General features: G+C 53.9%; 1 protein-coding gene across 1 annotated transcript in view; it reads right to left on the bottom strand.

The window, feature by feature from the left end:
• TBC1D8 (TBC1 domain family member 8) overlaps positions 1–17,508 on the bottom strand; it is a 107,590-nt gene extending 90,082 nt beyond the window's left edge. Inside the window, 1 exon segment of the mRNA XM_079792245.1 lies at positions 17,259–17,508. Coding sequence (XP_079648371.1) covers positions 17,259–17,385 — 127 coding nt within the window. The 5' untranslated portion in view covers positions 17,386–17,508.
• Between the last annotated feature and the right edge of the window lie 9,972 nt (positions 17,509–27,480).

Here is a 27,480-nt window from a genome sequence, read left to right as displayed (position 1 = left end):
TGCAGGGGAGGGCAGTTGGGGGGGAACCAGGCCTACAGGGGAGGGCAGTTGGGGGGGGGGACCAGGCCTTCAGGGGAGGGCAGTTGGGAGGGACCAGGCCTGCAAGGAAGGGCAGTTGGGGGTGATAATGCCTGCAGGGGAGGATAGTTGGGGGGGACCCAGGCCTGCAGGGGAGGGCATTTGGGGGGGAGCCAGGCTTGCAGGGGAGGACAGTTGGGGGCGACCACGTCTGCAGGGGAGGGCATTTGCGGGGGAGCCAGGCTTGCAGGGGAGGACAGTTGGGGGGGACCCAGGCTTGCAGGGGAGGGCAGTTGGGGGGGAGGAACAAGGCCGGCAGGGGAGGGCAGTTAGGGACAACCAGGCCTGCAGGGGAGGGGAGTTGGGGGCAACAAGACCAGCAGGGGAGGGCAGTTAGGGGTGACCACGCTGGCAAGGGAGGGAAGTTAGGGGTGACCGGGCCAGCAGGGGATGGCAGTTAGGGGCAATCAGGCTAGCAGGGGAGTGGTTAGGGGTGATCAGGCTGGCAGGCAGAAGCAGTTAGGGGCAATCAGGCAGACAGGTAGGCAAGCGGTTGGGAGCCAGCAGTCCTGGATTGTGAGAGGGAACCCAGATTGGAGAGGGTGCAGGCTGGGCTGAGGGACACTCCCTCCCCTGTGCACGAATTTCATGCACCGGGCCTTTAGTCCTAATATAAAAAAAGGGGCCATCATGACCAAAACCACCAGATGGGCAACTGAGCAGCAGGCTGCATAGGGTGACAAGGCCAGCGGGGGGGTTAGTGAGGGACAACCAAATGACCGAGCAGCAGGCTGTGTGTGCGACCAGGCCAGCGGGGGCGGGGGGGGGGAGTTGGGGACAACTAGGCCAGCTGGGGGGAGGGGGAGTTGGGGGCAATCAGGCCGGCAGGCAGAGGCAGTTAGGGGTGATCAGGCTGGAAGGGGGCAGTTAGGAGCAACCAGGTTGGCAGGGGGGGCAGTGAGGGGCAATCAGGCCGACAGGCAGAGCTGATTAGGGGTGATCAGGCTGGTGGGGGGGGCAGTTAGGGGCAATCAGGCAGGCAGGCAGGTGAGCGGTTAGGAGCCAGCAGTCCAGTATTGTGAGAGGGATGTCCGACTGCCAGTTTAGGCCCGATCCCAGCAGTCAGACATCCCCTGAGGGGTCCTGGATTAGAGAGGGTGCAGGCTGGGCTGAGGGGACCTCCCCCCCCCCCCCCGTGCACAAATTTCGTGCACCAGGCCTCTAGTCTATATATATATATATATATATACATATATATATATATATATATGCCTAAGCGACCAAAACAACCGAACAGATAATCGAACAGGCTGTGTGGGGCGACCAGGCTGGCAGGGGGGGCAGTGAGGGGCGACCAAACGACTGAACAGCAGGCTGTGTGGGGTGACCAGGCCAGCAGTGGAGGCAATGAGGGGTGACCAGGCTGGCAGAGGGGGGCAATGAGGGGCGACCAGGCTGGCGGGGGGACAGTTGGGGGTGACCAGGCCAGCAGGGAGGGCAGTTAGGGGTGATCAGGCAGGCAGGCAGGCAGGCAGGCGAGCAGTTAGGAGCCAGTGGTCCCAGATTGTGAGAGGGATGTCCGACTGTGGGATCGGGCCTAAACCAGCAGTAGGACATCCCCCGAGGGGTCCCTGATTGGAGAAGGTGCAGGCTGGGCTGAGGGGACCCTCCCTCCTCCCGTGCACGAATTTCATGCACAGGGCCTCTAGTAAGTAATAAAGACAGACAAGGTCAATTGTAGGCAGTGGCTAAGTCTTGAGGTGGGCAGAGTTGGAGAGCTTGCCTATCCAGTTCATTACAGACAACTTCACTCTCCTGAGAAGCAAAAATTACACCCACAGCCCCTTCCGCTCCTCCCCTGTCCTTCTCGCTCCTCTCAGGCTCAGGCAGGAAAGCCTCCCGTTCCCTTGCTGAGTGTGGCCAGCCCCAGGGACAGAGGTGCTTGAGGGTTTATCCCTCATAGGCATTTGGAATTCCTGGCTGGGGCCAGAGACTTGTACCCAAGATAGTAACAGGAAATCCTGAACCTAACCCGGCCCTGAAGAAGTAGATCCTGAAATGCCAGAAATTCTCAGCTCACCTCACCCACCACTGAGATGTGGCCACCACCTGTAGGAAGTCAACCTGAGATTGTGGAAAAGAAAGACTACAGTCAGGAGAAGACTAGGCAGGGGTTGGAGTGGGCAAAACGGGTGCAGGGGCCGAAAAGTACAACCTTCTAGTTGGAAAACAAAAAGCCTGGGATTGAACGCACAGCATGGCAACTGTAGCTAACATACTCTATTGTAAACATGAAAGTTGCTAAGAAAGTAAATCTTGTTTTAAAAAAATATTGTTATTGATTTCAGAGAGGAAGGGATAGAAACATCAATGAGAGAGCATCATCGATCAGCTGCCTCCTGCCAACGCCCCACACTGGGGACCGAGCCCACAACTCGGGCCTGTGTCCTGACCGGGAATCCAACCATCACCTCCTGGTTCACAGGTCGATGCTCAACCACTGAGCCACACCAGCTGGGCAGAAAAAGTTCTCCTCACAAGAAAAAAATTTGTAACTATGCCCGGTGATGGGTGTTAACTAGACTTACTGTGGCGATCATTTCACAATATAAATAAATATCAAATCATTATGTTGTATATCCTAAACCAATATCATGTTATATGTTTATTATATGGCAATTTCTTAAAAAAGGAGACTGGCGCCCTGGCTGAGTAGCGCAGTTGGTTGGAGCAGCGTCCTGACACGCCAAGGAAGAGGAGGAAGAAGAGGAAGAAGACTAAGCACAAACAGAAACCTTTAGGATCACTGATCTTTAGAGCCACAAGGAACCACAGAAATGAGAGGGCCCAGCTCTTCACTCGAAGGTGATGGGTCTGAGCCTCGAGGAGGCTGGGCGGGGGCGGGGTCCCACGCACTGGGAGTGGACTGCGTGGGGGGAGACGGGAGCCCAGAGTCCTGCTCCAAGCTCTTGCCAGAGCAGCTGCTCCACCTTCCGAAGCTGCGGACCGTCACACACCCTCAGTGCAACTTCCAGTTACTTATGTGACCAGTGAGGACAGCCTCCTATCGCCCAGCACCGAGCGCCCAGCACTGCCCGACACTTTGGACCCTTTCCCGCCTCCCTACTACACTCACACCCCTGTCCTAAGTAGGCAGTGCTAGCTGCATATAGAGAAGAGGAAGCTAACCCAGCCGGCATGGCTCAATCACTGAGCAGCGACCTAGGAACCAGGAGGGCACGGTTCAATTCCCGGTCAGGGCACAGGCCCGGGCTGCAGGCTCCATCCCCAGGGTGGGGCATGCAGAAGGCAGCCGATCAGTGATTCCCTCTCATCATTGATGTTTCTCTCTCTCCTCCCTCTCCTTTCTTCTCTGAAACCAATAAAAATATATTTAAAAAAAATAGTAAGAGGAAACTAAGGCCAAGGTCATACAATAAGAACAAGATTTCTTCACTTTTCTACCTCCTAAGAGTCCTATTATTTTCCCCAACAACACTTAAAAGAAATTACACACAGATGCCACTGAGAACATTAGAAAAATCCGCCAGAACCAAATTAACGTTAGGCATTCCACTCCACGTCGTAGCCATGAAAGCAAACCCACATGGAATCCAAAAGAAACAACAGTAAACCGAAAATGCCTCCAAGTCAATTCTAGTTTTTCTTCTTCTTTTTTTTTAATGAGTTGCAGTGCCCTCTAAACAGCTTCCTTCTCTTCAATCCTCCACTCAGCCTCCGTGGGAAGAAGAATGAGGATCCTGAGAGCCAGGCTGAGGTGGTTAGGAAGCCGGGGGCCCAGGGCTAGGGGCTACCGCTCAGCAAACCGGTACAGTCCCAGCCAGGGCAAGCCCACAGGGGCCAGGAGGGATGAGAACCAGAGGAAAACTCAAGAGTCCCCTCAAAAAATTAAATACATAATTGCCACCGGGCCCCTTCCCACCTCTGGGTGTGTGTCCCAAGGACTGGAAGCAGAGGCTGGGGAGACTGCTGCACCCCCGGTCACCACAGCCAGCTTTAACAGAGTCCCCATGTCTTTTGTGAAAATTAACACCCTGTTAATTTTAAAATGCTTTTCACCAAGATCTGCTTATACTGTGGTTAAAATCAACATGTTATTTTTTTGTTTTTAACTCACTGTTATTTTTAACAAATTTTGCCAACATAAACATATATTACACATCTACAATAGTCTACATATCTAAATCCAAGAGTCACCGCTCGAAAACAATGTTCCAAGAGTGACCAGCACGTGATCACACCACATGGCGTGAGGCGCTGTGTCCGATGGCGGGACCTCTGCAGGGTCTCAGCTCGGGGGCTGGTGTTCCCCGTGCGCTAAGCCACCCCAGCCATGTGCTTCTGTTTACTCGCAGTGAATGCACAAATTTACTAAACCTATTCAATATAAATTTTAAATTACCCTCAACTCTTTAAAAACCAAGTTACAATCCAATTAAAACACGGGCAGAGGCCCTGAATAGACACTTCTCCAAAGAGGACATACAGATGGCCAACAGACGTACGAAAAGATGCTCAGTGTCACCAATCACCAGCGAAATGCAATTTAAACCACAACGAGATGCCCCCTCACCCCTGGCAGGACAAATCAACAAGCAAGTGCTGGTGAGGGGGTGGAGAAAGGGAGCCCTCGCCCCTGGTGGGACTGCAGGCTGGTGCAGCCTCATGGGAGACAGCATGGAAGTTCCTCAGAAAATCAAACACAGAACTGCCTATGACACAACAATTTCATTTTGGGGTATTTGTCCAAAGAAATCCAAATCACTAGTTCGAGTAGACACCCCCACCATGTTCATGTGGCGTCATTTACGATAGCCAAGATATGGAAGCAACCTAAGTGCCCATCAATAGACAACTGGATAAAGATGTGGTACATCTTTGTACATAACAGAATATTACTCACCATTTAAAGGAAAACAAATCCCTAGACAGTTTTCCCAGTGGTCAGAGCATCATCCTAAGTACCAAAGGGTTGAGAGTTCAATTCCCAGTCAAGGGCACATACCTCGGTTGCAGGCTCGATCCCCACCCAGTTGGGATGTGTGAGGGAGGCAACCAATCTCTCTCTCTCTCCCTCTGTCCCTCTCCCCTTCGCCCTCCCTACCTCTCTCCCCCCACTACTCTCTCTAAAAAAAAAAAAAAATCAATGGAAAACATGTCCTTGGGTAAGGATTAATTTAAAAAAGAAAAAAAATGAAATTGTACCATTTTCGACAACATGGATGGACCTAGAGGATATTATGCTAAATGAAGTCAGTCAGATGAGAAAAACAAATACCATATGATTTCACTTATATGTAGAATCTAAAGAACAAAATTAATAAACATACAAAACAGAAACAGACTCACAGATACAGAGAACAAATTGATGATTGTCAGATGGGAAGGGGGTTGGGGGACCGGTTGAAAAAGGTGAAGCAGTTAAGAAGTACAAATTGGTAGTTACAAAATAGTTATGGGCATAACAAAATATAGTATAGGGAATCTACACTAATAAAAGAGAAACATGCAAATTGACCATCCCTCTGCTACACCCACCAATCAGGTGCGAGTATGCAAATTAACCCAACAAAGATGGCAGTTAATTTGCATATGCAGGCATGGAGCGAAGACTGAAGACAGTGTAGAAGGAAGCCAAGCGCTGCAGAAGGGAGCAAAATGGCGGAGAAGGGAGTGAGGCAGCGGAGACAGAAGGCGGTGGCCAGAGCGAAGGCCTGGGTCCCAGGTGCTGGAGGAATACTGGTGCCGGCAGCCAGGGGAAGGACGTCCTATGGCACGAATCTTTGTGCAACGGGTCTCTAGTATAGTCAATAATAAATATTGTAAGAACTATGTATGGTGTCATGTGGGAACGAGACTATGGGGGGAACACTCTGTAAATTATATAAATGTCTATCTTGTATACTTGAAACTAATATAAAATATTGAATGGAAACTGTAATTGAGGAATTAAATTAAAACCAGGTTTCAATAAGAAAAGCAAAATGTAGGTAATTCAGACTCAATAGTTATATTCCTACAGAAATTTCCTAAATACTGTAAAAGGTTAGGGCTGTTTTTAAGTCTTAAGTATAGCCCTGGCCAGAGGGCTCGTTGGTTGGAGTGTTGCCCCATACACCAAAAGGTTGTGGGCTCAATTCCTGGTTGGGTGTGTACAGGAGGCAACTGCTCGATGTTTCTCTCTCCCCTTCCTCTCTAAAATCAACAAAAATAAATCCTTGAGTGAGGATTAAAGTTACAAGCATACCAGAGGCCCGGTGCATGAATTCATGCGCGGGTGGGGTCCCTTGGGGTGGCCTGCAGAGACTGCTTCCCCAGCCTCGCAGCCCTGCAGCCTCACCTGGCAACCGGCTTGGCCTGGCGCCACCCACTCACCTGCTCCACCATCCCGCCGCGGGCCCGCTCTCGTCGGGCCGGCAGTGCCTCCACTGCTGCCCGCTGTCAGCGCCGCATCACTGACACCCACCATGTTCCGTGCTGCCCCCCCGTGGTCAGTGCATGTCATAGCGAGCGATCAAACGACCGCCCAAGGGGACAATTTGCATATTAGGCCTTTATTACATAGGATTTTGTTTTGTTTACAAAAATACCTCTATCAATGTGGATAAGTTTTTGTTCATTTAACTTATTATTTGAAAATAATGTCAAGCTTTAAAAATGTTTTTAAGAATTTTTTTTTAAAGAACAATTAAAATAGGACCACTCATATACCCTTTGCCAAGAATCAGACTTACTGCCCTGGCAACTGTGGCTCAGTTGGTTGGGCTCGTATGAGTGGCAACCGATTGATGTTTCTCTCTCTCTCTCTCTCTCTTTCTCTCTCTCTCTCCCTCCCTCCTTCCTCTCTCTAAAAATAAAGAAATAAAAACAGACTTACCTATTGTAAACAGTTTGCCCCCTCCTCTGCCATCTGCTTTCTCCCTTTCTCTCTCTTGATGTGATATCATATGATAGATTAAACTTTTTTTCCTGAATAATTTGAAGAGAGGCCTATTCACATGAACAGAGATATTCTTTTCAACACCAACAGCATAGTCGTCGACGTCACTAAATTAACACACATGGAACTTTTATCTGCCGTTTGTATTCCCTTTTCATTCGGCTCAGTCACTGACGCCTCCCTGGCACCTTCCCCCTCTGCGCAGGCCCGCTTCAGGGCGGGCAGGCTACGTCTGTCTCCGCGGTTTCCTTCAGCCCGCAGCCTTCCATTGTCTTTTGACTGACATTTTGAAGACAAAAGTTCCCATCCCCACTTTTTATTTTGTTTAAGACAGCTTTGACCAACCAAGTTATTTTTAGTTTGTAATAAAACATTCTTACATCTGAAATAGTATTATTTTATTTAAATTCATAGATTTTTCTGTAAGTTGTAATAATTTGTTCTGTACTTAAAATGTACGGTACCTCTCTGACATTGTAAGTAATGGGAAATGGTCTGATGTATACAACTCTGATTTTTAATAAGACTTTTCCGGAATGCACACAGCACATCAGAGCACGTGTTCCCAAAGCTTCTGGGATTATGATCTCTTCCTGTGTGCGACATCAGCCAGGCCGTCTCCCTCCTGCGCACACACAGACTTCCTAGCGGTCTTTCTGGTGTGAATAAATGCTCAGCTAGGGGATTCGAGTCTTGAATCTTAGTAAGATTTCAGGCACCAACTCTGCAATGAGATCTCTGGCTTTGCCAATAGTTGAGGTTTCTATAAAAATTTTAATTCAAAGAAAACATATATGTTCGTTACTATTATGTGGTTCTACCCTAGCTGTTGTCTATGAACAGAATGCTCCAATCTGGCCTTCCTGATGGCAGAGAAAGTTAAAATCAAACACGGAAAACACTCCAGTCCCACGAGGGGCTCTCCAACCCTTTTCTCCTCAAATGTGAAGCTGTATTTGGACAAACAAAGACAAGCAAAGGGCTGAAAGACAGCAACACCACCACGTGCAGAAGGCTTCCCGGAGCAGCTGAGCAGGACAGAGCTGCGCCCCGCCAACCCCTCGGCCACATCCGCCCGCAGCTCCCATCCTGCACCCCGTGCACGGGGTCAGCCCCCTCTGCTGCGAGCTGCCAGGCTGCCTCGCAGGGGGCAGCGGATGCCCGTTCCACAGTTAACATATCAGTTCTACCATGTGCAGCGGCCAGCGCAGGGAACACGGCGCCCAGGGACTGCCCCCTCCTGGGCCAGCGGCCTGGGCGTGTGGGGGAGCGCGCTCTTGGAGGCCACCGCCCAGGGACTCTGGCAACAAGTCACCTGCTGATTCAGGGTAATTTTTACCTCAAGCAATGGTTGTCCTTCGTGTTGCTTTTGGAATCTACTCCCCACATTAAGAGATATCTCTTTACACTGGGATTAAGCAGTGTCTACGCTGAGACCTGCATGAGTATCCAACCCTCAAACCAGGCCGTTTACCCAAAGCAATCTAAGGGCAGTTACACCCAAAGCACACGGAGAGCGCTGAGTGCCCACGCTCAGAGGCCTCTGTCCTGCAGACACGGCTTCTCGGGAGACCCCGAGTCCTTCTCCCCGGGCAGGCCAACCCATTGGAAATGCTGCTGCCTGTCCTTAGACGCCTCCCTCCCGGCAAATCCCAAACTCCGGGCCACACGTTGTTTGTTTGTTTTTAATCCGTACCGAAGGATATTTTTATTTTTTAATTTAAAATTTTTTTGTTAATTCTCACCCAAGGATATTTTTCCATTAATTTTTAGAGATAGTGGAAGGGAAGGGAGAGAGAGAGAAACATCGATGTGAGCAAGGCACATCAATTAGCTGCCTCCCACACAAGCCCCAACCAGGGCCCGGACCGGGGAGGTGCCTGCAACCAAGGTCCGTGCCCTTGACCAGAATCAACCTGGGACCGCAGGCCGATGCTCTACCCACTGAGCCAAACCGGCCAGGGCCACACATTTATTTTAGACCCTGTTACATGGTCTCAATAATTCAGGAGAGTCGAACTTCCTGGTCAACCTTTATAATTTACGGCAATAAGATTTAATCTTATGGTTTCTTTCTAGAAATAAATTTTATTTTTTAATCCTGGTAACATTATTTATAACCAGATGGTACAAGGGGCGTCCCCCACACGGGCACTCCGTGTGGCCCGTGGCCCGTGGCCGGGCCAGCGTTAAGCTGCATGGTCCCCTCACAGGTGCTCCTGCCAGTGACACGCGCATGTCCAGCTAAGCCCGTCCCGGGCTCCACCTGAACCCGCGCGGCCCCGGGCGGCCAGCCCCAGGCTCCCTGCGGCAGCTCCTGGCAGCGCTGAGCAGGTAGCCTCTTTCCAAGCAGATTCCTGGGAACCGGCCTGAGGCGGACCTGGAGCCCATGCTCCCGGCCCATCCACATCCCCTCTGCCCGTCAGGGCCGGCAGCTCTCCCTGAGCCGCCCCCCCCCCCCCCCCCCCCCCGCGTGCACACCCTGCATTCAGCATACTCTTCTTGCCGACAAGTAATAAATGTGTAACAACAAAGCCAACCAGTAAATCCCCCCTTCACAGAACTGCTGCCCTCACACGCCACCCCTACCCTCATCCCATCCCATCCCCACACACTCCCAACCCACACCCCACGGGCCTGCACCACACCTGCCTGCACCCCACCGCCCTGCACCCCACGGGCCTGCACCCCACGGGCCTGCACCACACCAGCCTGCACCCCACCAGCCTGTACCCCATGGGCCTGCACCTCACCAGCCTGCACCCCACCAGCCTGCACCACACCAGCCTGCACCCCACTGCCCTGCACCACAAGGGCCTGCACCCCACCAGCCTGCACCCCACGGGCCTGTACCCCACCGCCCTGCACCCCACCGCCCTGCACCCCACGGGCCTGCACCACACCTGCCTGCACCCCACCCGCCCTGCACCCCACCGCCCTGCACCCCACGGGCCTGTACCCCACCAGCCTGCACCACACCAGCCTGTACCCCACCTCCCTGCACCCCACTGCCCTGCACCCCACAGGCCTGCACCACACCTGCCTGCACCCCACCGCCCTGCACCCCACGGGCCTGTACCACACCTGCCTGCACCCCACCGCCATGCACCACACCAGCCTGCACCCCACCAGCCTGCACCCCACCAGCCTGTACCCCACGGGCCTGCACCCTACCAGCCTGCACCCCACCAGCCTGCACCACACCAGCCTGTACCCCTCGGGCCTGCACCCCACGGGCCTGTACCACACCTGCCTGCACCCCACCACCCTGCACCACCCGGGCCTGTACCCCACCAGCCTGCACCACACGGGCCGGCACCCCACCGACCTGTAACCCATGGACCTGCACCCCACCGGCCTGCACCCCACGGGCCACACCAGCCTGCACCCCACAGGCCTGCACCCCATGGACCCGCACCGAGCCTCTCTGGCTGAGGTTGCAGATAGCCCACAAGCCTTTCCCATTCCACACGGCACAGCTGGTCCCTCCGCCCTCCTCCCTCCTTCCTGCTTGAATCTACTTCTCTCCTGGCTTCTGGGAAGATACAGTCTGACTTCCTCCTGTCCCCCATCACTCCTCAGTCCCCATGTGGGTCCCTCCCCTGCTCCCAGGCTCCCCGCACCACCTCGTCCAAAACAGACTCCCAGGCCGCCCACCGGGCTTTCTGCACGCGCGCCCTTCCCCCGCTTCCCACCCAGCTGCCTAACAAGTGACCCTCTCCGCACCCCGCAGGTCTCGGCTGAGGCTCCGGTCCTGCAGCATGCTCCCCGGCACTCCCTCTGTGTCCCCATCGCCCCCTCTCACCCGCCCTGCACTTACCCCATTCACAAGTCTGTCCTCTCTGGTTCAAAGTCACTCACTACCTCTGGCACCTCCACTGCCCTAGACCGTGAGGTTCATGAGGACACAGGGCCTGGCACTGCCGACTGAAACCTTGTCCTGCTTTTTCTTCTTCTTTAAATACAAATTACCCAACGGAATTTGCCAAGATGTATGGAAAATGGTTCAGTTTGAGTATAAATACTTCCTCAAAGCAAAAACTGTTTGTAAATTATTATTGTTATTAATATTTTTCAGGTTAAGAAACTGAGGCCCCGGAAGGCATGGGTTACAGTCAGAGTATTACAAAAGTCATAAACTTATGCCTGGCCGGCGTGGCTCAGTGGTTAAGCATCAATCTATAAACCAGGAGGTCAGGGTTCGACTCCCAGTCAGGACACATGCCCGGGTTGAGGGCTCGATCTCCAGTGTGGGATGTGCAGGAAGCCGCTAATCAATGATTCTCATCACTGATGTTTCTATCTTTCTCTCCCCCCTTCCTCTCTAAAATCAATAAAAATATTTTTTTTAAGAAGTCATAAACTTGTAACTCTAAACTGATGGCCTCCCTAGAGAGAAAAAGAAGTCCAGAATAGATATATTTTAATTCCCAATAAAATACTTGGCTAGATGAGATGCATTTCTGAAAATAGCTGCCCAGCCTCTGTGAGGCGGACACACCCGCGTGCTGGGCATTCTGAAGGCTAAACATAGGACTGCAAGGACGGACCCCGAGAGCCGCCTGGGGGGCAAGCACCAGCCACGGTCCTGCCTCCCGGCCTCCCCGCACAGGGCTGGCAGCCAGGAAGGCCACGCTCTCCCGAGGCTTCGGCTCCACGTACTTTTATCCGTTACGTGTGCACACACAGAAGCTACGGCGCTCCTGGGAAACCCGGCAGCCCCCGCCGCCCTCCTCCCGGCCCAGGCGACCATCCAGCTCTCAGCGGCCGCCCTGTGCTCACACCTCAGGGAACGCGCCTCTACGCCACATTCTGAATTTGTCGTTCCGGGGTTAGCTGTCAACTCCAGAACTAGGGGCTCATCTCCTTCCATTCACCTCACATAGGCAGCAACTTTAGTTACTGACATCGCTAGTCAGAATTCACATTATAGGTATGTAAACGTTAAGAGTTGAATTTTAGAGTAAAACTATGAAACTTCCTAATCCACACCTTCTCCTTTTCCCTGGAATTAACAACTGTCCTGGGATTTTGTGCTTCTGAGGCTTTCTATGTAACAATAACGTACCCACAAGTTCCCTGGGGGGCAGCTCTTCCTTCAACCTGCGCCAGGACCGGGGGTGTTCAATCAATTTCTCTTCTCTCAGGGATTGTCCCCTCTGGTCTGAGGGTCCCCAGCTGTGTCACACCCCGAAGACCACCCCCCTTCTACGGATTTTTCTTAAACAAAAAACACAAACTACTCAGAGAAAGACTGGCACGTTTGACTGCTTGATAAGAATGTTGGTTCTTCAAAAATAAAAAGCCAAGTCATAAAGAGAATGTTAATATACATATAATTGAAAAATACAGAACACATACACACGTGTGCACACACACAACTCCCATGGAAAAAATGGGCAAAAGACACAAATATTTCTCAAAAGGCAAAACAAATACTTAAGAAACATTAAAATTGTCATCCTATGGACTAGGAAGAGAACTTCCATCTCGTGGTTCTGCGGACAATCTGAATTCCTACCGGGATGACAGTAACACCTGGACTGCCCAGTTCTGGTGAGGAGGTGCCATCTGTCCACACTGCCGCCGGCCTGGGAGCCGGCACAACTGCTTTGGAAGACAATTTGGAATGATCTAGAAGAGCTGGGACGCACAGCTGCCGGCCTGGTACTGGGCTCCTCACAGATGCCCCGCCCTCCTCGCCTCCAGCAAGCGTGGAGTGACAGGCCCACATCTTCGCTTTGGCCAATGTAACATGAACAAAAAGAACAGGTGTCACTGCCAAGCGGAAGCTCCCAGAGCCAGCATGAGATTCGCCACGTTGCCGTCCCCTCACCCCGGAGATCATGGACACGTTAGGAACGGAGCCGCCATCAGGCCGTCTTGGAGTGCAGACAAGGAGAAGAGCTGCCTGCAGACCACGCACGATAGACAGCACGAGGGACACACAAACGTGGGTAGTGGAAAAATAAGCTTCAGAAAAATATATGAAGGATGATTCTCCTTTTACAAAGTTATAAAAGCATACAAAACTAAACAATGTATTTTAGAGATACATATACAGATGCTAAAACTACAAATAAAAGCAAGGGAATTGCAACACCTAATTCAGGAGAGCCGTGTCCACAGGGAATGCGGGACTGTACCCAGCAAAACACACAAGAGGGCTCTCAAGGCACTGAGAGATTCCAGTCTTTGTTCATTTTATTACTTACTAAAGGCCCGGTGCACGAAATTCATCCCCTCAGCCCAGCCTGCACCCTCTCCAATCTGGGACCCCTCGGGGGATGTCCGACTGCCAGTTTAGGCCAAATCCCATCCTTCTTACAATCCAGGACTGCGGGCTCCCAACCGCTCACCTGCCTGCCAGCCTGATCATCCCCTAACCACTCCCCTGCCAGCCTGATCAACGCCTAACTGCTCCCCTGCTGGCCCAACTGCCCCCAACTGCCCTCCCCTGCTGGCCTGGTCCCCCCCGCAACTGCCCTCCCCTGCCGGCTATCTTGAGATGACGTGGGGGCGGCCATCTTATGACAACATGGGGGTGGCCATCTTGTGACGACGTGGGCGGTGCCCATCTTGTGGCATGAGGGCGCAAGGGTCAATTTGCATATTACCTCTTTATTATATAGGATTTTCTGGCAAACTACCATCCTATTTATTGTTTCAATGTCCATTCTCTATTAGTGAATATTTATTTATTCAGAATAAAACCAATCACAAAATACAGTACCTTTTCCTAAGATCTTTTCAGGGGCTGTCTATTTTGTTATTGATTTTTCTTTCCTTTTTTAAAAAAGTCAATGAAAGGAAGCAAATAATAAAATCTGGTGGAATAACAGACCCAGCTAATGTCCACGAATATTAGTGACTCGGAGCCTCGGAGCCACACCGGCCGCAGCGCCGTCCCGGGGCCTCCTTCCCGGTCTGACAGGCCCATTGGCACGGAGGTCACCGCGGGGGCTCTAAGGCTGGGCACCGGTGACAACCCCACCGGCCTCCCAGCTCGCAGGGCCATGCTCCGCCTTCCCTGCTGCTGTTCTCCGCATAACTTCTATCGCCACGACAACGCCAGACCTCCTCACCACAGGCTCACACCCATCAACCCTCCTCAGACGTCCTCACGGCCACATCTATCAAGAGCGGCCGGTGACGGAGCGGCCGGAGCCTGCGGCGGCGAGGACCCACCGGGCCGCCCCGGGGCCGACGCCGGTGTGCCCCACAGACCACCCGTGTGCTCCACTGACCGCCCGTGTGCTCCACTGACCGCCCGTGCGCCCCACAGACCTCGCGTGCGCCCCACAGACCGCCCGTGTGCCCCACAGACCGCCCGTGTGCCCCACTGACCGCCCGCGAGCCCCACAGACCGCCCGTGTGCCCCACAGACCGCCCGTGTGCCCCACTGACCGCCCGTGTGCCCCACTGACCGCCCGTGTGCCCCACAGACCGCCCGTGTGCCCCACTGACCGCCCGTGTGCCCCACAGACCGCCCGTGTGCCCCACAGACCGCCCGTGTGCCCCACTGACCGCCCGCGAGCCCCACAGACCGCCCGTGTGCCCCACAGACCGCCCGTGTGCCCCACTGACCGCCCGTGTGCCCCACAGACCGCCCGTGCGCCCCACTGACCGCCCGCGCGCCCCACTGACCGCCCGCGCGCCCCACTGACCGCCCGCGCGCCCCACAGACCGCCCGTGTGCCCCACAGACCGCCCGTGTGCCCCACAGACCGCCCGTGTGCCCCACAGACCGCCCGTGTGCCCCACTGACCGCCCGTGTGCCCCACTGACCGCCCGTGCGCCCCACTGACCGCCCGTGTGCCCCACAGACCGCCCGTGTGCCCCACAGACCGCCCGTGTGCCCCACTGACCGCCCGTGTGCCCCACAGACCGCCCGTGTGCCCCACTGACCGCCCGTGTGCCCCACAGACCGCCCGTGTGCCCCACTGACCGCCCGCGCGCCCCACAGACCGCCCGTGCGCCCCACTGACCGCCCGCAGGGAGCGGGCGGCGATGCTGGTGAAGGAGAAGCAGGGCCGGAGGGAGGGGGGGGGTGAGGCTGGTGAAGGAGAAGCAGGGCCGGAGGGAGGGGGGGGCCGAGGCCGGCAGGGCGGCTGGCAGGCCCGGGAGGGCGCCGGCGCTGGGGCTGCGCTGGGAGCAGGTGAGGCAGCAGCACCCAGGGAGCGGCTCAACTTTTCACGCAGTTCGTTCAAGTCTCAATAATGGAGGGGAAATCCGAGCTAAAAATATCATCAGATTCACCTCTTGCGTTTTAAACAAATTCCTCCTTTATCCAACGTCACCAGAAGGTAGAGTCAAAATCATAAAAGCTTCACAGCCAGCAAAGGCGTTGGTTCAAAGCGCCAGCCTCTCGTGGGCTCCGCTCCCCCCGTCCGCTCAGCGGCGCGGGCTCCACCCTCCGGAGGGGGCGCAGCGTCCGGAAGTCGATGCTGCTCCTGCTGGGCCCTCCCAGGGGCTCGCTCGGCCCGGTCCCCCAGCCTGGCTGCACGGTGACAGGACATGCCCGCGGGCCGGAGGGCCGGTGAGCACCACCAGCCCTGCCTCCAGGGAGAAAAGCCGCTCCTGAGCGCCCTCTGGAAACAGCCCACACCGTGCCAGCCGCACGGGGCTCCGCCTGGAGGGAAGGCGGCTGCCCCGCCGCACGGCCGAGGATGGACTCCCCAGACGGTCCCGGCGGCAGGAAGAGGTCACCTGGGAGCTGGTGCCAAGCTCCTGCCCTCAGAGGAGGAGGTTACAGAAGACAGGAGGGGGTCTGCTTCCCGCCACCCCCAGCTTCCCGCCGCCAGCAGCCAGGTAAGCAGGAAGCCGAGGAGAGGGGGTGCTCTGGTCCGTAATCAGCAGCCCCGGGCGCACCGCAGTCGGTGTGCAGCGACCCCGCCCACCTCAGACCCCAAGCCCCGTCCCGCCCTCTGCGGAAGGCCAGGGACTGCGCGTCACGCACCAAAACTAAGATGCGCTCTCGGGAGGGAGCGGGAGGACGCGGCGCCCCGCCTCGGCTGCCCCCAGCCCCAGTGACCGCTGTTGAGGGCCAACAAGGCGCCGCTGGCTCCGGCCTCTTCCTCCAACGCCCTCAGAGCCTAACACGGCCCCCGCAGGCCCACCTGCCCCCGGACAACAGGCCCCCCACTAGCCCTCCCATCCAGTCCTCACCGGCCCGCCACGCCCCATCCTGAACCCCGTCGGCGCTGGGCCCCGGAGGTGCACCCTCCTCCCCGTCCCCCTGCGGCCCCCCGAGGGTCGGGGGAGGGAGCTGCCCTCGCCCCGGTCCTGCCGGGCAACGCCCGCCGGCGGATCGGATCACATTCCCAGACTCCTCAGCGGGAGGGTGTCCCCGGAATAAGCCCGAGAGTCACCACAATGCGCCCAGGACCCCGCCGGCCCCGCCTCTCCCGGCACTGCTCCCCTCCTCAGCACGGGGAAGGTGTGATGGGAAGAGGGTCTGGGGTTCAGATCCCAAAATCAGAAAATCCCACTGAGGGCACAACCGGAAAGGCTGACCCCCGCTCCTCCGCCGGCCCCCGCCTCTCCCCGTGAGGACCAGTGGGGGTCGCCAGCGGGAGGGGGGCGGGAGGTGGTGAACACGCCACACGACGAAGTGCAGAGGACGCCTCGCAGAGCTGTACCCCGAGACCATATCGTCATTCACCATGTCCCCCCATGGGTTCAATAAACCTTTAAAAACGTGTTTCCAAATGCTTGGTTTTCCACGCGGTCTGGATAACTTTGGGGGAAATGCTTTGTTTTGCATAAATTTCTCATTCCTTGGGAAACTTACGGGGGGGGCGGGGGGGAGGACGCTGGCCTGCTCCGCGGTGGCACCGAGACCGGGAGCCTGGGATTGGCAACGCCTCGGACCCTCCTCCGGCGAGAGGTCCCGGCCCGCCCCGCGCCCCGCGGGTCCCCAGCCGCCCCGCCACCTGCAGCCTCGGGCGCGCTCAGGGGGCGGGCGGGGCAGGTCCCGGGACGGCCCTGGCGCCCTCCGGTCACATCCAGCGGCGTTTTCCCGCGGTTCCCACGCCACGTCTGCCTCCAGAGGTCTCTGCGCCGGGCGGCGAAGGCACCTGCCTCGCCCGCCAGCCCCTTCGCCACAGCCCGGTGTGTTGGGAACAGCACAGCCTTACACCGGGGGGCTCGCAGGGGAAATGCGAGCGGAAGGAAAACAAGCCCAGCTGGGTCCCGGCCCAGCGTCTCCCGAGAAATCGCCGCGGCGCGGGGGCCCCGCGGGGAGCGAGGTCGGCCCGCCGCCCGCCCCGCGCCCTTACCGGCGAGGCGGCCGCCCCCGTCGCCGTGCCCGCGGCGCCGCTGCAGGACGAAGTAGCAGCTGCTCCTCTGGGTCACCCACAGCCGCAGCGCGCTCTTCAGCGGCACCTCCTCCGGCTGGAGCCACATCGCAGCGCTCCGGCCGCCGGCCCGCTCACACCGCCCCGCGGCCGCCGGCCCAGCTGCGGAGGAGGCTGCGGAACACCAGCCGGGCCGCCCCGAGCGTCCGGGAGCGCGGCGGGCGCAGGTCGCCCCGCGCAGGCTCAGCCAGCCCCGCCCCGCGTCGCCCCCGGGCCCGCCCCGCGCCCGCCCACGGCCGCCCCACCCGCGCCTGCCCCGGGTGCTGAGTCCGGGCGCCTCCCGCGCACAGCTCCGGGGCGGAGGGAGGACAGGCACCCCACGGCCAGGCGCGCCCCTCCCGCCGCAACCCGCCCCTCCCCTCCCTCCCCGCCCTCCCCGCCCCTCCTAACTCCGCCCCCTCCCCTCCCTCCCCGCCCCTCCCTGCCCCTCCTAACTCCGCCCCCTCCCGGCAAACTCCGCCCCGCCCCGCGCCTGCTGGGAAGCCGCTGGGATGCCCCGCTTCCTAAACCCGGGAGGAGAGAGGGAAAAGGCCTCTAGTACCCGCAGCTGCAGGCTGCCAGACCGAGGATGCAAGCCAGAACACCCAGGTGTGTTCGGAATAACACAGCACTTACACAACAAGAAACATTTTTACAAATAGCCCAAAAGAAGCATAAAATTTTACAAACAAATTTCCGATTTTTTAAGTGCTTAGCTCACGTGGATGCTCTGGCAAAGGATCTGTGGGGGCTGCTGGAGAGGCAGTGATGAAGCAGGGCCCCGGCAAGGATCCACCCAACTCAGCTCTGGACGCCCCTCCTGGACGCAGACCACACGATGGGTCTGAGGGGACAAATGTGAAACAGTCATGTTTGTCCTGGGACTTGAAAAGCTGGCTGGGCAGCTCAGCTGGTTAGAGCAACCGTCCCAATACCACGGTGGTGGGCTTGATCCCTGTAAGGGTACACAGGAGCACAAATAGAATACTGGGCACTAATATAATTGTAAGAAATATTAATCATGCTCTGTTAACCGTGATGGTTTTGTTTTAATTAAAGAAGGCACATTCTAACCTAGTTGGGAGTTACACCAAGACCTGGGAGCTCACCTAGGAATGCAGGCCGCCCTCCGATCAGGGAGCTGCCTATTATCGTGGGAACATGAACAACCTGTTGCAGAAATCAGAGCTGCCAGCCCTTTGAAGACCCCAGCCTTTGCCTACCCCTGGGCCTTTACGAATCTCCAGACCTGTAAACTGCCCATCTGGCATACCTATTGTCTACTTTCCCATGTAATCTTGGTCCTTCTCCCCACTATCAGCAGCTGGCTTATGGGGTGCAAAGCAGATTTCTGACCTGCTGCTCGCCCATGCTGCGGCAGGACTGGAATAACCCTCATAGGCTTCACCCCGTCTCTGCTGAATTGGCTCAGGTAGTGACAGGCAGCTCCGACCCAGGATTGTCCGGTTACAAGGGCACACACCAGAATCAACCGATGAATGTATAAACAATTCAATAAATAAAATTTTAAACATAATAAAGAAAAGCTGGAAAATGTGGGGTAGGTGATAGTAAGGAAAACACATACGGATTTGGAATTAGAGTTTTAAAACTGAGTATTTCCTTAAAACTGGTATGAAAATAGACACAAGTAAGCTGCCCTTGAACTGGCTGGGGGAAGTGGGGAGACTCCAGGCCATCTCTTCGGGAGGCAGTTAATATAACGCCTGAGCAAAAGAGATGAGGCCAGCTAGTGTGCCAGGGCGAGTGGAATAGGGAAACTGAGACAGTTAAACAGCCAAGCAGTTGACAGCCATCTAACAAATCAGAAAACCTATCTTCCCCAACCAAGGATACATAAGAGTGAATGGTTTACATTTATCCTCCCCAACCAGAGGATAAATAGCTTAAATCACCCTATTCAGGGACATAGATAAACACCGTTGGTGGGAATGCAGACTGGTACAGCCACTGTGAAAAACACTATAAAGTTTTCTCAGAAAATTAAATATGCCCCAGCCAGTTTGGCTCAGTGGATAGAGCATCAGCCTGCAGACTGAAGGCTCCCGGGTTCAATTCCCGGTCAGGGCACAGGCCCGGGTTGCGGGCTCCATCCCCAGTGTGGAGCGTGCAGGAGGCAGCCAATCAATGATTCTCTCTCATCATGGATGTTTCTATCTCTCTCTCCCTCTCCTTTCCTCTCTGAAATCAATAAAAATATATATTTTCTTTTTTTAATAAAAATATATTTTTTAAAAATTAAATATGGAACTGCAATTTGTCCCAGTGATCCCAGTTCTAGGAATATATCCTAAGAATCTGAAACACCAATCAGAAAGAATGTATGCACCCCTGTGTTCATAGCAGTGTTATTTACAATAGCTAAGATCTGGAAACTGCCCAAGTGCCCCTCAGTAGATGAGCGGATAAAAAAGCCGTGGGACATTTACACCATGGGATACTGTGCAGCTGTAAAGAAGAGGGATCTCTTACCCTTTGAGACAGCCTGGAGGGGCCTGGAGAGCATCATGCTAAGTGACATAAGCCAGTCAGAGAAAGATATATATTGCATGATCTCACTAATACGTGGAATCTAATGAACAAAATAAAGTGACTAACAAAATGGATCCAGAGACATAGAAGCATGCAACAGACTGATGAATCTGAATCTCAGAGGGAAGGGGCGGGGGAGAAGACATTAACCAAAGGATTTATATGCATAACCATGGACACAGACAATAGTGAGGTGAAGGCCTCGGGAGGGGACCAGTGCGGGTGGAGGGGTCCATGGGAGTGGGGGGGGGGCCATCGGTAATACTTTCAACAATAAAGACAATGTTTTAAAAAAGCCAATCAGTGGGGAGGGGGGTAGAGAGGGCAATGTGGGGGGGGAGGGACATATATAATATGTTCAACAATAAAGATTTATTTCTTAAAAATCCAATCGATGCCATTTGTGCCAACCACACCTAAGGACGGATGAAGTCCGGGGAATAAGTCTCATTTTGTTTTTGTTTTTTTGTTTTTTAATTTAATAAATCTTTATTGTTCAGATTATTACAGTTGTTCCTCTTTTTTCCCCCCATAGCTCCCCTCCACCTGGTTCCCATCCCACCCTCTTCCCTTACCTCCCCCGCACTGTCCTCATCCATAGGTGTACGATTTTTGTCCAGTCTCTTCCCGCACCCCCCACACCCCTTTCCCCCTGAGAATTGTCAGGCCACTCCCTTTCTATGCCCCTGATTCTATTATATTCACCAGTTTATTCTGTACATCAAATTTTTAATTCACTTGATTTTCAGATTCACTTGTTGATAGATATGTATTTGTTGTTCATAATTTTTACCTTTACCTTTTTCTACTTCTTCCTCTTCTTAGAGAATACCTTTCAGCATTTCATATAATACTGGTTTGGCGGTGATGAACTCCTTTAGCTTTTTCTTATCTGTGAAGCTCTTTATCTGCCCTTCAATTCTGAATGATAGCTTTGCTGGGTAGAGTAATCTTGGTTGTAGGTTCTTGCTATTCATCACTTTGAATATTTCTTGCCACTCCCGTCTGGCCTGCATAGTTTCTGTTGAGAAATCAGCTGACAATCGTATGGGTGTTCCCTTGTAGGTAATTAACTGTTTTTCTCTTGCTGCTTTTAATATTCTCTCTTTGTCTTTTGCTCTTGGCATTTTAATTATGATGTGTCTTGGTGTGGTCCTCTTTGGATTCCTTTTGTTTGGGGTTCTGTGCGCTTCCTGGACTTGTAAGTCTATTTCTTTCACCAGGTGGGGGAAGTTTTCAGTCATTATTTCTTCAAATAGGTTTTCAGTATCTTGCTCACTCTCTTCTTCTGGCACCCCTATAATTCTGATGTTGGTACGCTTGAAGTTGTCCCAGAGGCTTCTTACACTATCTTCAAATTTTTGGATTCTTTTTTCTTTTAGCTTTTCCAGTTGAGTGATTTTTGTTTCTTTGTATTTCAAATCTTTGACTTGATTCTTGCTTTCCTCTAGTTTGCTGTTGGGTGTCTGTATAATATTTTTTATTTCAGTCAGTGTATGTTTAATTTCTAGTTGGTCCTTTTCCGTATCCTCGAGGGTCTCTCTCGTATCCTCAAAGGTCTTGCTAAATTTATAGGCCTTTTCTAGGAAATTCTTGAAAAACCTATAACCATGGTTTTGAACTCTATCTCCAGTCATTTGTTTTCCTCCATTTCTGTGGTTTTTTATCTATTTCTTTGTCTCCCCATTTTTGCTGCTTCCCTGAGTTTGTAGGGTGGCTTTGTGTGCTAGGTGTCCTATATGGGCCAGTGGCTCGGCCTCCCCAGTTACCTGAGGTGGACACTCTTGGTGCACCCCTTTGTGGACTGTGTTTACAGCCTTGTTGTAGTTAAGTCTTAATTGTTGTTGGTATCAGTGGGAGGAGTTGACCTCCAGGCCAATTGGTTGTGAGGATCAGCTGTGTCTACGCCGGGAGACAGCCTTATTCGACTAGACTTGCGAAATGGTAAAATCCTCTGTGCTCAGCTTGGATGGGGCGGAGTTTCAGGGTGGAGCCTACAGCCTTGGCTTCCTGTCAGCCCCGCCCTATGAGGTTCCTGGGTCTCACTGTCCTTCGGTACTAGCTGCAAGCACCCCTGAGAGAAAGGCGCCCTGGAGTTTCGCCCACTGCCAAATAGTCTAGTCTCTCCCCCAATGAATCTGGATTCCCAGATTCTCGCCCGGACCTGGGGTTCAGTGCAGTCGGAACTGGGGTTCAGCACAGTCCGGAGCTTTTGTCTCCTTCCCACTAGGGCAATCCAGCGGCACAGTCAACAGTCCGTCCTCTGCGCTCCAACTCTGCCTTTCGCCACTCCCCTGAGTTTCCGCCTTACAGCCCAGATTCCCCCAGAATGAGCCTGGGTCCCCAGGGTCTAGCCCGGAACTGGGGTTCAGTGCAGTCAGAACTGGGGTTCAGTGCAGTCCGGAGCTTTTATCTCCTTCCCGCTAGCGAATGCCAGCCAGGCACTCAGCCGCCCCGTCCTCTCCGGCTCTGTCCTCTCCGCATGCCCGCACCCGTGTCTCCATACCTCAGGCTTTTACAGCTCCTCTGATTTTCCTTGTGGTTTTCTCTTTCCTTCTAGTTGTAGGATTTCCAGTCAGCCAGCTTTCCTGTGGTTCTGGATGATGTCCGTTTTGTATTTTAGTTGTATTTTTGGAATTGTTGTGCGAGGCTGCAGTTTAGGTGTTTACCTATGCCGCCATCTTGGTTTCTCAAGTCTCATTTTGTTGCATCAGCATAAAGCTGATTGAACCTGCAACCTAGGTGTGTGCCCTGATCTACTGAGATCCTCCCCTACACTCCCAGCCTTAAGACAGGAGGAACCAGCGCCCTCTCTCTCTCTCTCTCTCTCTCCCCCGCCCCCATGTGCCCTGGGCCTTTTCCCTCTCCCTTCCCTCCTCTCCCCCTTCCTTCCCCTACTGCTTCCTTCCCCCAGACACCTGCCTTTGCCTCTCCTAAGCTCCAAGTCCCCGCTTTTGCTTCCGTGACCTGTTTCCTGCGCCTACGCAGCCCGCTGGCTCACCTCTGCCTGAAACTTTCTCTTATAATTTGAGTTCTGGGCTCTGAATTCTTTCTTTGCCAAACTCAAGAACCAAGGTCCAATTCCACCGCCAACACTGCCCGTAACCAGAGGAAGAGACCACCGGAGCTCCCTCGGCGGGACAAAGGGCTCCCTGACAGCGCGGCTCTGAGTGAGGATGGGACGAGGAGTGGACGGCAGGTCAGCCCCTGTCCCCCCCCCCCCCCCCGGGCGCCGGGAACCCAGGGAACCTCTTTGCTGGCCGCCCAGGGGGCTCGGACAGGCACAGCCTAGAAACCAGACCTGACCCGGTGCGTGGGAAGCCCCTGGGAGCGCCACGGGCAGCGGCTGGTCCGGGCCAGCGGGCACTGGCCACGCCTCCGGGTGACCCCGCGGAGGGAGCCGGCTCTCAGCAGGAGGACTGGGGTGCAGCAGTGCGGCCACCCGCAGCGGGCAAGAGCACACGCCTGCGGGGACAGTGATGGCACACCCTCTCGGACACACTGCCCGCCCTGGGGTTGCAGGGGTGAAGGGGAGGTCGCCCTGCCCTGAACACCCAGGGCGGAACCACAGGCCCCAGTGTAGGGGCGTCAAGGTGGGGCCCGTGGGACGCATGGAATGAGCGTGCCCAGGAGGCCCCAAGAGTCCTGGAGCAGCGGCTCCTGGCTGGCTTTCAGAGGAATGCTCGCCCAGGTGAGGAGGGAGGGCATGGGTGAGGGGCAGCAGCCAGGACATGGCGCCTTAGGGCACGCCCCTGGGGACAGAGAGCCCTACATCAAACCCTTCCTGCTGCCAGTGAGCTGTGCAACCTTGACCTTGGGCAAGATGGGCATCTCCAACCCGGGGCAAGCGTAGCACCTTCCTGACAGGTGCCACCCAGCGTGTTTGGGTGCAGCACTTGGCTCACAGCACGCGGTAAACATCAGTCATTATCACTAAACTAGAGGCCCGGTGCACAAAATTAGTGCATGGGGGGCGGGGGGGTTCCCCTCAGCCCAGCCTGCACCCTCTCCAATCTGGGACCCCTAGAGGGAAGTCCAACTGCCCGTTTAGGCCTGATCCAAGACTGCTGTCTCCCAACTGCTCAACTGATTCTGCCTGATTGCTCCTAACCCCTTCTGCCTGCTAGCCTGATCACCCCCTAACCACTCCCCTGCCAGCCTGATCGACGCCTAACTGCTCCCCTGCCAGCCTGTTAGCCCTAACTGCCCTCCCCTGCTGGTCTGGTCAGCCCTAACTGTCCTCCCCTGCCAGTCTGATCGCCCTTAACTGTCCTCCCCTGCAGGCCTGGTCACCTCCAACTGCCCTCCCCTGCTGGCCCAGTCACCCTTAACTGCCCTCCACTGCTGGCCTGGCCCCCCCAACTGCCCTCCCCTGCTGGCCTGCCCTCCCTTGCTGTCCTGGTCCCCCCGCAACTGTTCTCCCCTGTGGGCCTGGTCCCCCCCAACTGCCCTCCCCTGCTGGCCTGGTCTTCCCCACTTCCCTCCTCTTCTGGCCCGGTCACCCCTAACTGCCCTCCCTGCTCACCTGATTGCCTCCAACTGCCCTTCCCTGAAGGCCTGGTCCCCCCACAACTGCCCTCCCCTGCAGGTCTGGTCCCCCCCAACTGTCCTCCCCTGCAGGCCTGGGTCCCCCCCAATTGCCCTCCCTTGCTGGCTTAGTCTGTCCCAACTGCCCTCCTCTGCTGGCCTGGTCACCCCTAACTGCCCACAACTGCCCTCCCCTGCAGGCCATCTTGTGTCCACATGGGGCAGCCATCTTTGACCACATGGGGGCAGCCATCTTGTGTCTTGGAGTGATGGTCAATTTGCATATTACTCTTTTTTAGATAGGATGGACACAGGTTCCTGGAAGTGAAACAATCCACACACACATGTATTCAATGTTTTATGTTTTTGATCTTCACCAGAGGATATGTTTCTTATTAATCTTTAGAGGAAGGGGTGGCGGGGGGAGAGAGAGAAACACCCATGTGAGAGAGAAACATTGATCAGTTGCTTCCCATACATGCATATGCGCGCTGACTGGGCTGAACCCGCAACCTGGCCATATGCCCGACCCAACCAAACCCACCACCTTGGGACATGAGATGACACTCCGACCAGCTGAGTCCCCGGCAGATTATTTTAAACAGTAATCTCCGGTGTTGGCCTGGGAACATCTTTCAAATGCCAATTGTTACAATTTCCTTTGGGATTACCCAACCCTAGCCCTGGGCACGCCTGTGCCGTCTCTTCTCTGCGGGCAATTCTGATGGACAGCAGGTACAGAATCCACATGCTGTTTCAATCACAACCTCAGGGAAAGGGCTTTTGAGCCGTTGAAAGAACCTTCATGAACTATAATTCCTGCAAGATGCAGGTTACACTACTCTTTCTCAGAGCCCAGGATTTGACCTAAAAATGTTTTCTGTGCACATTCAGCCACCATTGAACCAATAAAATAGGGTGCCCTTCTCATTTGGTGTACAGTAATTGTTACTAACTAGAATAGATGGAGAGCCTTTCCCTTCCACTTCTTCACACCTATATTTTTTAAATATATATATTTTTTATTTCAGAGAGGAAGGGAGGGAGAGAGAGAGAGAAACATCAATGATGAGAGAGAATCATTGATCCACTGCCTCCTGCACACCCCGACTGGAGATCAAGCCCACAACTCGGGCATGTGCCCTGACTGGGAATCGGACTGTGACCTCCTGGTTCAAAAATTGATGCTCAACCACTGAGCCACGCCGGCCGGGCATCTCCACACTTGTTGATGTTAACAAGGACCCACCATAAATTTGGATAAAGTTAAGGCCCCAATTTGAAGAGTTTAACCTGACAAACAAAGGCAAATGCTGAGGCACGTCCTTATGCTACTTCACAGCACCCAGGATGAAAAGAAAATCCTAAAGCCTCCCAAAGAGAAGAAACAGACCACAAAGTAAAGATTAGAAATCAGAGCAATAACTTCTCAACAGCAACACTACAAGCTGGAAGGCAGTGGGACAGAACTGCCCAACGTCTGACAGAATGGCTTTAGGCTAGGCAGTCTATACCCAGCCCACTAACCAGCACAGTTTGTTAATCACAGGAAGGTATCTTCAGGTATTTAAATAATGCACGTGCCAAATACACGTCCTCAGGAAATAATGAAGAATGTGGAAAGGGAGTAAATTTAAAAAGTGGAGAAGTAGAAGACTCAACACGGGAGACTCAGCAGGAGCTCCAGCAAGGGCCCGGCAGTCCGGTGCAAGACGGACGTCTGAGGAGACAGGAGAGTTATGAGCCCGAGAGGCTGTCTGATTGGAAGAACTGGCAGAGACTGAGAAAGTTTGCACCAAATACATAGAAACAGCAAATTTTAAAGATGAGGAAATGTTTAACACAATGGAGACTACGTTTTCCAAGGGGAGAAATGTAATCATATACAAATATGGCTTGGCTGTGAACATATTAGTTTAATCAAAATAACAATCACTGAATGTTTGTTTTAACTAAATATTGTATTCTGACTACAGTGAGGGTAGTGTATGGTTTTGGGGAAGGGAAAGAGTAGAAAACCTGAATTCTCATGTTTCATAAGAGGAAGTCAATTGATAATATGTTAAAAATCAAGAAATAGTGGTTGAGGATGTTATTTAGAAATAGGGAAGTAAATAGCAGAAGGAAGGGCAAAAGGGTTGAAAGAGGCTGTTTGTAAAGAGAGCAAAGAGGGGATGGGAAAGGGAGCTGTTGTTATAAATCTAAAAACAATATGTCTCCTAAAGTTACGTACTTTGATATGTATGTATATGTAAATATATATATATATATATATATATATATATATATATATATATATATATATATTTAAATCCTCACCCAAGGATATGTTTGTGTTGATTTTAGAGAAAGAGGACTTCAACGTACGAGTTGGGGGTGGGAGGATGGGACACAAGTTCAGCTGTAGCATGTGGTAAAAACTCAAACTACAAATGATACCTGTTGAAAAAGACATGTTCCACCCACCCACCTCAGTCCCAGGTCCCACATGCACAGCGTCACCCACATTTTACACCCTCCAGAGGCTGCAACCACGGGGTCACCCCTGCAAAGGGGAGCTGGACACCATGGTCAGGACCCAGAGGGAGGGAGTGGAACACAAGACACACAGACCAGCCTGACCTTTGCCCTAACCCGCCTGCCTCAGGAGGCATGGGGAGGAGAGGGGGACCCTGCTGCTTGCTGAGAGCAGAGCATGCCTTCTGGACACAACTCTAGACAAAGGAGAAAAATGGGGAGGAACCAGCATCCTACAGCACCCATACAAGGAAGGGGAAGAAAGAAAACCCCCCAAACAAACAAAAACCAAATTAAGCGGCCTGGAGATTTTAACCTAGTGGACAAAACAATATGTAGGCTATTATACTCACATTTTGAAAATTCCTTTAATTTGTATATCTGCATAAATATTTTTTAGTTTCTTAAATAACAGCTTTATAAGATACTAGAGGCCCAGTGCACCAATTCATGCACGGGTGGGTTCTGGCCGGCCCAGCCCCAATTGTTGCGGATTGGGGCTGGGACTGTAGGGAGAAGGAGATGGCGGGAGGTTGGCCAGCTGGCCCGCCCTGATTGGGGCCCGATC

This window comes from Cnephaeus nilssonii (genome assembly GCF_951640355.1).
Source record: "Cnephaeus nilssonii genome assembly, chromosome: 15".
NCBI classification, from domain to species: Eukaryota; Metazoa; Chordata; class Mammalia; order Chiroptera; family Vespertilionidae; genus Cnephaeus; species Cnephaeus nilssonii.
This window is presented reverse-complemented; position numbering and strand designations above follow the sequence as displayed.